The following is a 14,657-nucleotide window of genomic DNA, read 5'->3' on the forward strand; positions in this document are numbered from 1 at the left end:
TACAGGTCTGTAACTCGGTGTACAAATGGAACCAAATGGATTCATAAAAAGGTGTACTTGAAATGTAAAAGTTTGAAAACCACCGGTATTGTAATTGAAAACCACAGGGAGTTTGGCGACATCTGGAGAGAGCGAGGACGGACAGGACGGAGAGACGGCGACCCGGGTTGGAGAGGGTTGGGAGTTCCAAACCCTTAAAATCCACTAAGGCAGTATGAGATGTTTGGCTGGCCAGCGGAAACGCACTGAAGACACTTCTGGTCAGACGCAGTAGGATCCAGACCTGGAGGCAACCCACAGTGTCCAGAGCCTCCTAGTGTCACCAACACCCACTGCTAACAGCTCAACTGCCACCCTAAGCACCCAAGAGACAGTGGGGGCAGTAGCATGCCACTTGTACACATGCCAGGGAGGTCTGATCAGCCTCGGTCGGGTCGTCTGGAGGAGGCTGTCTGTTGCAAGACCCCAAACACCCAGTGACTCCAGGAAACAACACTGATGATGTGTCCCAAGTTTGAATTATAACACTGACGAAGACCTGCGCGCCGAAACACGCTTGTTATCTGAAGGCTACTGCTGCTTCTTTTTAAAAAAAGACTCTTATTTAAAGTGAGTGCAGAGAGTATTTCTCTTCTGAATCCCCTCAGACTGTCCTAAAGTTGAGCGAACCTTTATTTGAAGTGTGCCCCAAGTTTGTGCATCAGTAGATGTTTTGTTAACTATAGTGTGATAAATCAGTTCCGGATCCCAACCCTACGGTGACATGGCTCTCTGTGAGTGTCTCTCACCTTCCTCCGACACGTCGGACCACTCCGGGTTGGGGAACTCGTACTGTCCATTGCGGATGCGTCTCTTCATCCCAGGGGAGATGGCCAGGCCGTGGTTGGAATAGAAGGGGGGGTAGCCACACAGCCTGGGGATGGGACACAAACAAACCACTATCAGGAATATGTGGAACGTTGTTGCCGTAATCCTAACCAGGAAGAGTGGCAGTTGCAAGCTTTCAAAAAATATATATATATTTTTTTTTATTAGACAAATAGCTGATCTACAATCGGCATGCATTTTGAGTTTTAGATATTGTTGTGGCAGGGCAGAAACGTATTATCACCATAGTTTAACGTATGTGTTTTCGTAATTTGATCTCATATATTGTCAAACTACAGTGTCACACAAAAGTAGCAGAAATAGCGACATGTTGGGAGCCTGTATTTCAGATATTTTATGGTTATTTTTTCATTTGAACCCTGAAAAGTAATAGTTTTGGACAAAGGAGGTTTTGACCCGACAGAGACGATAAGCTATGTTTGACCATTTAAGAAAAAATCTAACTTAAAACTGTACAAAGATAAATCAAAGTGAAAAACACTGATAAACTGATGATGGACACAGATATTTCCTCTTTCATGACATACATTTCCCTTCAGGGCTGGTTCTGGTTATGAAGGACATGTAAAGAAACAAGACAACAGATCACAGAACTTGACGGGTTCTGGAAAGCATCAGGTTTAACAGATGGTTCATGGTTACCCTGCGTAGAGGAAAAGAGCCATATGTAAACCCATAAACACATGTCAAAACCACCCGCCCCCCCACGACCTTTCAGTTTGACTTACAGGATGTACATGATGACTCCCAGAGACCACATGTCACAGGATTTGTCGTACTTCTCTGGACCCAGGACTTCCGGGGCTGTGACAGAGAACAAGAGACAAACAATGATGACACGTTCATTTGTGTTACAACTTAACCCACTTACACCAAGAACGCATTATTACTTTAACCATTATTGTATGCTTTAACTATTGAAAAATAGCAGACATACAAGCTCGCAGCACGGCACCGAGTGCCGCACTGTGAGCTTGTAGATCTGCCATTAAATAAAAAATAAAACATGGAAGTCTTTGAATATTTTGACCCGATTCTATAAATGTCTTCTAATCTAAGTCCTTCTAAATCAGTGGTTCTCAAACTTTTTCATGTCAAGGACCCCCAAAATTATAGGTATTTGGCCACAGGCCTCCATCTCAAAATATGTTGTTCCAGGGACAACCCCAGTAGCAATGATTTGAGTTAGAAAGGTTTGCTTTGAAAACTATATATTCAAAGATTTGAACACATTTTCACGATTTTACAAAAATAGTACATCTACAAGATCATAGCGTGGTATGTGCCGCGCTATGAGCTTGTATATCTGCTTAATGGGTTAATGCAGTGGTTTGTAAACAAACACCAATCAATATCTCAAGGCACTCCTGTATTCATAGCAAAAACAGCACCTCTACATGCTCATGCCGCGCCGATTACACAGGCGAGATTGTATATCTATCATTTTCGCTACCATTTTCACCATCTTTAACATTTTGAGGTAATAAAAATAAAAAGAATAATGTCAGGCAAAATAATAATATCACGCCCAAAATATGGCAAGTGTTTTTAGGGTAAACAATTTGCATCTGTATTGAGAAATGTATTGAGAGTTCACAAAATACAGATATAGTAAATTAAAATGCAATTCATATTATATTGGGTGGTTGTCACCTGGATTTGTCTTGCGACACAGCAGTGTGCCTCCACACACACCATGTGGTAACCACTGACTTAATGTATTCAACACGTTGGCTGACAATTGAAAACATAATGAAAAGAGAACAAAAAACTAAAAAACAGCTGACTCTAAAACAGGTCTATGTCTAGTCCACAGGATGTTAACTTCTCGTTAACCAAAACATGCTGTAGCCAGCGTGGATACTGTACTTTCCACAGGAAGTAACCTATATACTGTTAACGATCAGCAACTTCTGTGAAATCCCCTGCAAGGAAAGTTCTGCACACAAACACTGGGTCACCTCCATGGCTTAGTAAGCACTCACATGGCTTTGTTTTAACCACTGTCAACCCTGGGAGGAGGAAGCCCCCTTCTTGTGGTTTACAAGAATGCAGATAAACACAAGCTCACAACGTGTTGCATCGCAACTTTGAGTCTTGCCTTTGTGGGCTTGTTAGATCGGCTATTATTGAAACATTGAGACATTTCTGAAAAGAGGGCATAAAGGAGTAGTTCACCCCCAAAATGACTTTTTTTCTATTGATTAGTCATGCCATGGAGAGTAGAGTTCAATAATATTTTTTGTTTTTTGTCAAATTCCTAAGACAAAAATTTGATTTGAGTAAATTTACCCCCATTGATTCCGGATGGGGACCCGTTTCGAAACGGGTCCCCATCCAGAACGAATGGGGGTAAATTTATTGTTATCACATTTTTGTCTTAGGAATGTGACAAAAACCAAAAATTATTATTATATTATTATTATTATTAGTAGTAGTAGTAGTAAAAAAAGAAAAAAACATCCTGTGAAGCTTGGGCAATGTGACCCTGGGCATACAACAAACTTTGAAGCATGGCCTACATCTTGCCACAAAGCACTCAAAGCCCGGACATTTAGTGGGGCATACAACAAACTTTGAGCACTTTGTGGCAAGATGTAGGCCAGATGTAGGCCATGCTTCAGAGCCCAGACAAAGCCAGATGTTGGAGCTTAGCTCCTTTCAGGAGCACTGCTCAAAAAGGCAAAAAAAGATAGAACAATCGTTTCTCATTTGGAATTAAAATGATAATTTTTCGGTCCGGCTAATAAGCTGATGCATGACAAGTAAATCAATATAGCAGTATTATTAATGTATACAACTTTAGCCAGCAGTTCTTACCAACATAATAAGGGGTGTAGCAGGGCGTAGCCAGTGAGTTGAGAGTGGTGATTTCTTTGGCAAACCCAAAGTCGGTGAGCTTGAGCAGAGCGTCGGGTCTTTTGGAGGTGTACAACAGGTTCTCTGGCTGAAAGAACAAAAACACCACACATTCATCTTCTGCAAAGCAGGACAGTCACAGAACACCCCAAAAAAGCTGCATCCAAATTGTTCATTGGGGCCACATTATAAGAAACCCAAGGGGCCGGGGGCCAGACAAATAATCTGTACATTGAAAGTATAGGATTCAAGGTAAACATGGAACCTAGCATCTGTCTAAATATCATGCTATCTAAATGACATCATTTGTAACCTTTGCATTAGTCTACATCAGTGGTTCTAAACCTGTGGGTCAAGACCCCCAGGGGGGCCCCCAAATTATTTTGGGGGGGGGTCCCCAGTTGCTTAGCTTAAAGGAAAATTCCAGAATAAAACATATTAATCCTTAATCAGCCTTTTATCACGTATGTACATACCTGGTATGATGGATTTATCATAGTCCTTCCAGTTTTTACTTCTCCTGGACTCCTCAGATCTCTCTCCCACAGCCAAAACGGCGGTCAATTGTGGTTCTCCCAAAGCGCTAATTTTCACCGCTGCAAAGTTACTTTTTTCTTCATAAATCTGCTATTTATAGTTCCAAGAGAGCCAGTAATCCACTGTTTTATCGCGGGTTGAGGGAAATGGCCGTTGTTGACATGATCCCAATAGTACTCACAGAAGAAGAATGAAGTCTCGCGTCTCGCGTGATTACCGCGTTTCCTTTAGCTTTTTCTTTAGCGCAAAAGAAAGCTTTCTCCTGGAGTTATTACAGCCAGTATGTACACAACAAGGCATCGTGGTATATATATAAAAAATAAGAAAGCAGAAGAATATAATCTAGTTAGTCTATTGATCGCTAGAATCTAGTAATATGACTGAGAAGGATTCATAACAAAGCATTTTAACGGACTTCCTGTAGTCATAAGGTAATTCTATTACCTTTATTTATTTTATTTTTTCCTCAATACATTTCTTCGATTTTATTTATTATTTATTTATGGAATTACTTATAAAATAACTTTGACGTGTATTATTATTTGTAAACAATGTAGGCTACAATATAATCAAAATAATCGTATTTTCCTCAAGACATTCTGCAATGCCTCACCAAATAAACGTTAGGTAAAAAGTACCTCATGACCACAGAAACGTGTCTTTCCGTTAAAATGCTTTGTTATGAATCCTTCTCAGTCATATTACTAGATTCTAGCGATCAATAGACTAACTAGATTATATTCTTCTGCTTTCTTATTTTTTATATATATACCACGATGCCTTGTTGTGTACATACTGGCTGTAATAACTCCAGGAGAAAGCTTTCTTTTGCGCTAAAGAAAAAGCTAAAGGAAACGCGGTAATCACGCGAGACGCGAGACTTCATTCTTCTTCTGTGAGTACTATTGGGATCATGTCAACAACGGCCATTTCCCTCAACCCGCGATAAAACAGTGGATTACTGGCTCCCTTTGAACTATAAATAGCAGATTTATGAAGAAAAAAGTAACTTTGCAGCGGTGAAAATTAGCGCTTTGGGAGAACCACAATTGACCGCCGTTTTGGCTGTGGGAGAGAGATCTGAGGAGTCCAGGAGAAGTAAAAACTGGAAGGACTATGATAAATCCATCATACCAGGTATGTACATACGTGATAAAAGGCTGATTAAGGATTAATATGTTTTATTCTGGAATTTTCCTTTAATGTGCAATGTTGTTTTCTCACTCAACAATAAACAAACCAACATAAAGTTTAACCATATATAGAGGGCATCTGCACATTTCTAAAGTGACAACTTACTGACTTTTTAAACCCTGTCAAATTGACAATTTAAAACTGGCCAAATTGTCAAATATTAGAGGCAGAAATTGTGAAAATAGCCGATCTACATGCACACAACGCATGTAGATCGGCTATCTATCAGATAAACAACCAAAATATGTGGAGCAAGGGCATACATTATGCCTTACATTATGATGCTCCCACATATTCTCACGCACGCACCAGTTACAGTAACTTTCCCCACAACCCACACTCTGCACATATTTTGGAGCACACATCTTCGAACGGGTAAGGTCTAGTTTTCATAATAGAACCGTCTGTGACAGGGTGGGGGGTCCCCAGTTAAAATGATTATTTTGGGGGTCACGGCCTGAAAAGGTTGAGAACCACTACTGGTCTACATGGTCGTCAAGGCTAGGTTCACATGCTACGGGCTGAGGTGGAGTCTGAAGAGGTGAGTCTCCAGATTACGCTGAAATGCACATTTCTGTCAGTTTGTTGACCATACACTTGAAAGGCACAACTCATTTACAAAGTAATACTGTAGGAATACTCAAGAAATGTGAGACGATTGAACCTCCTCCGATGTAAAATGAAAGACATTTCTAAAATCCCTGTTCTGCAGCCAGTGGTCCGTGGACCATTCATTCTTTGTAAACCTGTTGTGAATGTGATCCACGGCAGGGGGTCCGGTCATAGACCCCCCCACTGGTGTTCATGTCAAGACTACAGCTGGTCACCTGTTATCAACTACACCCGTCAGCAGACCCACTGTTGTCACAGCGTCTGTTAGTGTAATGGATGTAGAATACAACCTTTTAAGGGCACTTCACTAATGCAACACTAGTGTGTAAGGGACATTAAAGTAGGGTGACCAGACGTCCCGTTTTACCCGGGACAGTCCCGTTTTCAAGCTGCGTGTCCCGGTGTCCCGACAAATATCTCTAAAACACCAATATGTCCCGGTTTTCAACATTCACTACAAAATTGTCCCGGTTTTCGCCAGAATTAAAATAATAGTAGCTGTTTTCAGTGGTTGCATAGACATTTATCATGTTCTTTTCACGAAAACATGCTCACCTAACCAATCAGAAACAAGAATTGACACAGTCAATATATAAGCTGGTCAGATGGAAAAAAAAATGTTTTTTGAAAAAAAAAAAAAAAAATGTTTTTTGAAAAAAAAAAAGTTTTGGAAAAAAATGTTTTTTGGAAAAAAAAAGTTTTGAAAAAACTCGGGCGTGCTCAAACAACAGTAATAACTGCGTATTACCTTACTGTACTTTACTGTACTGTATACTGTACCTCACTGTACTGTACTGTACATATTCTGTGTTCTATATCTATGAAGTCTGTGTTCTAGATCTATGAATTTTGTCACTCCCCCCCCCCCCCCGTGTATGTGTGTGTGTGTGTGTGTGTGTGTGTGTGTGTGTGTGTGTGTGTGTGTGTGTGTGTGTGACTTTTACTTATAACTGAGTACATCTACAGTGCAGTATTGATACTTTTAAGATACTTTAAAAAAAACAAGTGTAAAACATTTGAGTACTTTTTCCAACAGCTACTTTCCCCCATAGCCTGGAGGACTCCTGCTAAGTTTACAGTTGCCATATAGCCTATTACTCTATAAATCTATCTGTGATGTCTGATTTTACTAAAACTAGCATGCTTATTAGGCAGTAGTGGGAAAAGTACTCGCATTCTTTACTTAAGTATCATACAAGTGGAAGACTTGTATTCAAAATTTACTTGAGTACAAGTATAAAAAGTATTTGTATTGAAATGTACCAAAAGCAGAAAGTACGCATTATGCAGAACTTAATGTAACCAAGGTGTTCAAATAAGTGTATTGATTGTAGGCATTTTCCAAAATCTTGTGGTATTTCACTGCTACATATCGTTCTAAATATATGCTTTCTTGTCATTTAGTACAATGAATGTGTTACCGTGTCTCTAGAAATGTGCTCATTATTTGTGAAGATACTAACTGTAATTCTCAAAGACTCGCATTGGTTCATTCAGCACATCGTTTTTGCTCTGCTTCATTTGATATTAAAATGCAACTCGAATTAATCTACTGTGTGGACACTGATCAGATGACAGGAAGAAGCAGCTCATCAATGAATGTACTTTGTGTTGCTTTTGTAAATTGTGTAGGGTACGATATTTTCATGACTTCACACCAAAGCCCATATCATGGTCATAGAGTTAAATCATTGACAACTTGCATACTCGTTCAGTTCATATGTTAATGCAGATGGTGTGACACATCACCTACTACAGCCTACAACGATGCCCAGGGCAACACTGCATATTGTCTATAAATGGCTCACAGTTTAAATAACGTACGGTTTATTTGGACAATCATCTGTAACAGATGAAGTATAATTAAATACGACGTGATTAACGTTTGTTTGACATCCTCATCACAATTACATTGGATGCATCGCGTTGATTAAAGTGAATGGCTGCTATAGTTTTGCTAGTTTTCATCACCTAATCACCTTCCTTTCATAACCTAATCTCTACGTTTAGAATTGAAAGAAGAAAAATAATGTTAATGTTAGTATGAAGCTAATTATAAAGCTTAAATGGATGATGATGTCAACAATGACTTGTGAAAATCAAAGAATGATAGCCGATCTACAAGCAATCATACAAACATTTTGTACTTTGATGCCAATACTTTTGTACTTTTACTCAAGTATAGACCTCTCTTTTCTTCTGTTTCATTTATCACAAGCAGGCTGGCCACAGGCACCGCCTCAGTGTGAAGGAATGGTGCTCCCTGCTGGACAAAATATGTCATTACAGCAGTACAGATCTGGAGGGCCTGGCCAATGGATCATGAGCTCGGTGACCATGTGACATGGACAGCCAATCGGCAAATAGGTCCCCTAGGTCCCCTGAATGTCTCAGGACAATGTAATCTGTTTAAAGAGCTGGTCCTGCTGACCAGCTAAAAAGGAACAAATTCATTGCGTGTCTGAATTCAACACTGAGCCCTGTTTGTCAATCACTCACTGCCCGTTTGCAACCCTGCGGTGCGTGTGTGCGCGTGCACGAACGTTAGAGAATGGGCACGCGCGTGTGCGGTAACGTGCGCATTGCTTTTAGGGTCCCAGTTTAAGGCAACAGTGTTTTGCGTCCCGGTTTGAGTGGCTGAAAATATGGTCACCCTACATTAAAGAGGTCTTTGAGGTTGAGGAGGACTTAGATCTCATCAAGGAGAACTGATTAGGACATATGACAGTGGAGCGAGATGTTCTAGGCCAGTGGTTCTGGCTCAGGGCACCCTGTAAACATTTGTTTCATCCACGGCACTGTTACTTTACAGGACCTTACATTTATGTCAAATAAATCTTTCTTTTAAAGTCATTCACTCATATTTGATAAAGCCTGTTTCTAGCAAAAATGTAACTAATTCGGCGACAGTAACATTAGCGTTTTCTCACAATCAGTTGATTCTTCATATCCATATGAGTCAAACGGCTTAGATCATTTGTTTATGTTTGGAACACAGTTCTTATAATTATTACGCAATATGAAAAAATCACACCCGTGTGAACTGAGCGGTGGTGTGGGGGGGGGGGGGGGGGTGCCTGTGTGTGTGTGTGTGTGTGTGTGTGTGTGTATTGCAGTTGATGCTCAGGGCAGGCTAGACTCAACAGCACCTCTCTGGTCACCCAGGGTACTCAGGCTACACCAGAGGCTACATACAGACAGACACACACACACACACACATACATACATACATACACACACGGCCACGCTATGGAGACGGTGTGACCACCGCTCAAAAAGTCTATGGGAATTCAGAATGGGGGGGGGGGGGAACGTGAACCAGGTAGGATGGGTAAATGAAGTCAGACTTCACTGCTCTATTCTGAGGGATTTAGGCCTAACCTGTAGTTAGGCCTAAATCAGAAATTTGCCTACAAAAACAATTATTTTGCTACATACTGTACATGTACTGTAAGCCCCTTCCATACACTAAAATGTGTGCCCGGCCTGAATGGGTTAAGTGGTGGTAAGAGATGTTGATGGCATGTACTAGGAACTGTATGGTTTACCTTGATGTCTCTGTGAGCGATGTTGATGGCATGTAGATATTGTATGGCTTCTCCTATGCTCTTCATGATGTCTGAGGCCTCTGAGCACGAGAGAGAGAAAGAGGGAGGGAATAATTCAACAGGACTGAACAGCACACTGACTGAGCCCCTGGCAAGCAGAGGAGGAGAGACCATTGGATTTGATAAAAAAAAAAGGAGAAGAAATGTCTTTACCTCTTTCTGTGAAAGCATGATTCCCTCGGTCTTGGATATGACTGAATAGCTCTCCTCCATCCATGCTGAGGACACATAAAGGAAAAAGATATATTGTTGTCAGGCAGAAACCTCTTTATCTCCATATATCGACTTTTTTTGTTGTTGTTGTAAATTAACGCTCTAATTCAGGAGTCTTTTTCAGGCCAAGGACCCCTTAGTTGAGAGAGAGATGAAGCAGGGACCCCCACAACCTTTCACGGATTCTATATAGTTTAATCGTTTGACAGCACAATCATCAGTGTAAAAAAAGCATCAAAAGTAAAACCTCAAAAAGTGCTGCTTAGCCCCATGTTTCGAGCTGGCAGATCAGTTACTTTTGCCATTTTTAAATTGAATCGTGAACATTAACAGTTTTGGACACCTGACAGAGACGATATATTAAAAAGATATTTTTAGCATAATATAGAAATCACATCAAGACACATTTAGATAACTTATAAAAGCTCTGAGACAATTATATTTAAATGTATATATGTTTTTATATTCCGCATCACTCCCCCATTAATGCCTCATTTAAAACGGCAGATATACAAGCTTGTAGACGATGGGCTATTTTTGGCACAAGACTTACAGACAGTTTTATTGCTAACTAGAAGCAGTGCTCTTCCGAGCACAGGTCTCCACCAGGCCACACAAATCGGCCTGTTATAGCGCCACCATGAGGCTGATTTAAAAAATGTGGGGCAGAGGTTCTGAATTAGCATCCAGGGAGTGTGTGTGCTCAGTTTGGCAGCGATCGGGCCAACGGCGCCGGAAATTAGCTGGTAACAACCAGGCCACACAAATCGGCCTGTTATAGCGCCACCATGAGGCTGATTTGAAAAATGTGGGGCAGAGGTTCTAGATTGGCATCCAGGGAGTGTGTGTGCTCAGTTTGGCAGCGATCGGGCCAACGGTGACTGAGATTAGCTATTCACAAACTGCGAGGACGCACGGACGCACGCACGGACGCACGGACGGACGGACGGACGGACGGAGGGGAAAACATACTCTCCCTCAGCCTTCGGCTGGTGGAGACAATTATCAACATCCTAAAAACCGAATAGCGTTATGAGGAAATGTATCAATGAAAATGCTCCACTCCGTCAAATTAGTCAGACATGGACCCAATTTAGATATATTATAGAAAAGCAAGCCATGAAAATAACTTTTATAGCAAGCATTGGGTTTGTGTGCCACAAATAATAAAAACCTTGTAGAGTAAACTGTAGAGTAAACCAAACCCATTAAAAATCGAAACTCCAAGAAGCCGTTGGTTCACAGAACGGCTACAAGAAGCAACATATTTTACATGAATATGGCAGCCTAAACTTTATGACAACCATATGAGATCATTATGCACAGCATAATAATGGGTCTAATAAAAGATATTATACACCAGGTGCTTCATGCTACGTTCTGTGCTACTGTATCATACAGTAGCATGTCGTCACTGTCGGGTTGAAACCTTGTATGTCCAAAACTGGTCCATTTCAAAACATTTTAACGACGCGTTGTGAGCTTGAAGAGTGGTATTTTTGCTACTTTTGTGCAACACTTGTGTGATGAAGTATGGCATTAAATTACAAATACAATTAATAATAATAATGTAGATATGAGGTTTCAGAAGCAGCGATATATTTCATCATTATATATCCCATGTTATCATAAAATATGGGATGTATTAGCTGATGGTTGGCAGTAGGGGTATAACAATATAGTAACTGCATCGAAAAATCTTTTTTAATTTGCAATGATCTACTACATCGATATGCAAAAGCAAATATTGTACCATGTGGCTCTGTATATCAAATAAGCAAATAATCGGGATTGAATCGTTTTGCAATGCAAATAAATCGATTGTATGGGAAGTATTTGTGCCTTGTATTTAGCAATTTTAAGAGGGAAAATGTAAAAGAATGGGTCTAATTACTGTTCCATTCCATATAGCTACTCTTGGTCTATCGATAAATGTGTGTAATCTCTGTGTTCATGTCAAGGTGCGGGTTTGTCCATGTGTTGTAATATAATGTCCATGTATTTGCTAAAGAATCAGTGTTTTCTTATTTATATCAAGAATAGATTTGTCCCTTAAAAAACCTGCCCTATTGACACGTTTCACACAGATTTAATGTCTAATGTGCTAAATAGTTACTATATTGATTTTAAATCATTGAATCGTATCATATCACCATGAATGAACCAATATCGTCCATGTATCGTATCGTATCGTCAACCATGTATCGTGATGCGTATCGAATCGTTGTTCAAATGTATCGTTACACCCCTAGTTGGCAGGTTAAAGGGATATTTCACTTTCAAACATGTTTGGGGTCATTTTATCTTAACAATAATAGTAATAATAATAAAATAATGGATTAAACATGGCCCCCTCACACATTAGAAGGATATGAGTCACCAGAACCAAGGTGTTTGCAATGAGTAACATGGTTCAAACAGAGCTTGAAGTCACAATGGGTTTGTATAGGAAGGGGCCGTGTGTCTAATTGTGTCTAATAAAATGAATATCAAATATCTAAATACTGAATCTAGCAACTTAAAACTTTTACGGGGTGCTCGTAAAAGCCAGAGTACACGTTAAAATTACACCAAACATGTTTGAAAGTGAAAGCACATGTATTCTACTCTGTGTGTGTGTGTGTGTGTGTGTGTTTGTGTGTAGAGATGGGATGATAAGCGATATTATCGTTTATCGTGATCAAAAAAACACTCATGATAATTGTATCGTGGAGATTTAATATATCGTGATGCACTGGGATCAATTCAACTTTTATTTGCTGAGCTGCATATCCGGTACCACTTAAACCCTCTATAACTGGCAAAAGGTACTTATAATATACGTACTTGATACAGTCTTTTTCACTCTCTATCAAATGTCTTTGCCAAATAATAGCCGATCTACAAACTCACAACGCGTCGCAGCAAATGTTCCACCCCAAGATAATGGATTTTGATTATCGTCCCATCCCTATGTGTGTGTGTGTGTGTGTGTGTGTGTGTGTGTGTGTGTGTGTGTGTGTGTGTGTGTATGCATGCACAACCAACCCACCATTCCATCACGATGAGCAGACACTTCCTGGCCTGGTAGAGGTTCTCGTAAACATCGGTGATGCGTACAATGTGTGTGCACGGAGACGCCCTCCAGTGGAGCTCAACCTCTCGTCTGGCTTTGGGACAGTCCTGCAGCATCTGAGAGAGAGACGCACACACGTTTGTATTACTATACTTGCTAGGACTCGTCTGGCTTTAAGACGGTCCCGGAGACAGTCTGGGCGGTGACACATGGCGGTGAGATACTTGTGTAGCACTGACTAGCATTGACTGTTTGAACACTTTTGTTTGGCACTGCATTGATAAGTTGTGCTTGTATTGCTATTTGTGACATGCTACTGTATATTAGGGATGTTAATCGACGCATTATTGGCGAATCGACGCGTCGCGGCCGAAAATCGACGCGTCGATCGACTTTTTTCACCTTTTTTTTTTGGCTAAGCAGCAGCTGAGAGGAGAGCAGCACAACGGCGCATTACTTTAAACAACACAACGTATGCTGCACCCATCAGAACTTGCATCAAAGCCCTAATAATAATGATAATACATAATTGCTCTTCCTTGTTAGCATGGAGTCTGTTCTCTAGAGACTAGAAGCGGAGTGACAATAAGTCCATGGAACGTGCGGGAGCGCTGACCGCTCGCTCTCATATATCCCCGCCCCCGGTGTGTCGCATTAACGTTAACGACGAGTAGTGTGGTTTGTGATCATCGCACACAATGGCGACGCTGCCATTAACAAGCGAGCTTTCGTGTCAAGCGTGCATGCAGAGGCAGGAGGTAAACAAAAGCATCCAGTCCATAGAGTTGATACAGTCAGGCAAGTCAGCGCGCACTGCTATGACGCGCACATCAGTCCCGGTCCAGCAGTGTTTCTCAACCAGTAGTCCGCGGACCTGACTAGCGCCGCATGCATGCGAATGCACAACACATGCAGGCATGCACTCGTCTCCGACACAGACACAGACACACACACACACACACGGTCCTCTCACATATGGAAAACATTAACGCTTATAACGTTTTTGAACGATTAAAACCTTTTTTGGGGGAAAAACTTTTGAAAAATAAAAAAAAATATATATTTTTCGATTTTTCGACTCGTACTTTTTGAGTCGCGGTGAGCTTGAGTCGATCGACGCGTCGATTTCCGATTTTTTTTCACATCCCTACTGTATATACTTCTCTAACTTTGTAAACCTTAAATCTGTTGTGCTGCCTCTGGGCGACTGATTTCCCCCCTTGGGATAATAAAGGTATCCATCTATCTATGTGAGAGCAAGAGGATCACCACAGCTGACAGATCTCAGGCAATCAGCGACAAGTTAAACGGTTCCAACAGTCAGGTCCAGGCAATCAGCGACGCGCCACAGAGCCATGTGAGTGAGATACAGCGTGACTGACGGACATGAGGTGGACGTTTTCATACTAACTGCGACCTGGCGGTCACAGTTACTATACTCGACTTGGGAGGACATCAATATTTTAGGCCAGCATTGAAAATAGTACAGTACAATTTCTGTGTGTGTGACATTACCACACAAGCAAGTATAAACATAGACTAACCACTAAAACGAACCTCTAAAGTGACTCATTATAATTCTAGCCCCAACAATGAAGGGGATTTGGAGGTAATAATATACCAGGAACGCATCTGTGTTGGTTTAGATTTGAACCACTTTAACCATTTTTATATGTTTTAACTATTAAAA

General features: G+C 40.8%; 1 protein-coding gene across 1 annotated transcript in view; it reads right to left on the reverse strand.

The window, feature by feature from the left end:
* LOC308291345 (MAP kinase-activated protein kinase 2-like) overlaps positions 1–14,657 on the reverse strand; it is a 37,222-nt gene that overhangs the window by 4,262 nt on the left and 18,303 nt on the right. The window contains exons 2-7 of the mRNA XM_080733336.1: positions 12,944–13,083; positions 9,853–9,917; positions 9,640–9,719; positions 3,709–3,835; positions 1,617–1,692; positions 789–913 (exon numbers count right to left, since the gene is read on the reverse strand). Coding sequence (XP_080589462.1) covers positions 789–913; positions 1,617–1,692; positions 3,709–3,835; positions 9,640–9,719; positions 9,853–9,917; positions 12,944–13,083 — 613 coding nt within the window. The remainder of the gene's footprint in view (positions 1–788; positions 914–1,616; positions 1,693–3,708; positions 3,836–9,639; positions 9,720–9,852; positions 9,918–12,943; positions 13,084–14,657) is intronic.

This window comes from Nannobrachium achirus (assembly GCF_963921795.1).
Source record: "Nannobrachium achirus genome assembly, chromosome: 9".
Taxonomy (NCBI): domain Eukaryota; kingdom Metazoa; phylum Chordata; class Actinopteri; order Myctophiformes; family Myctophidae; genus Nannobrachium; species Nannobrachium achirus.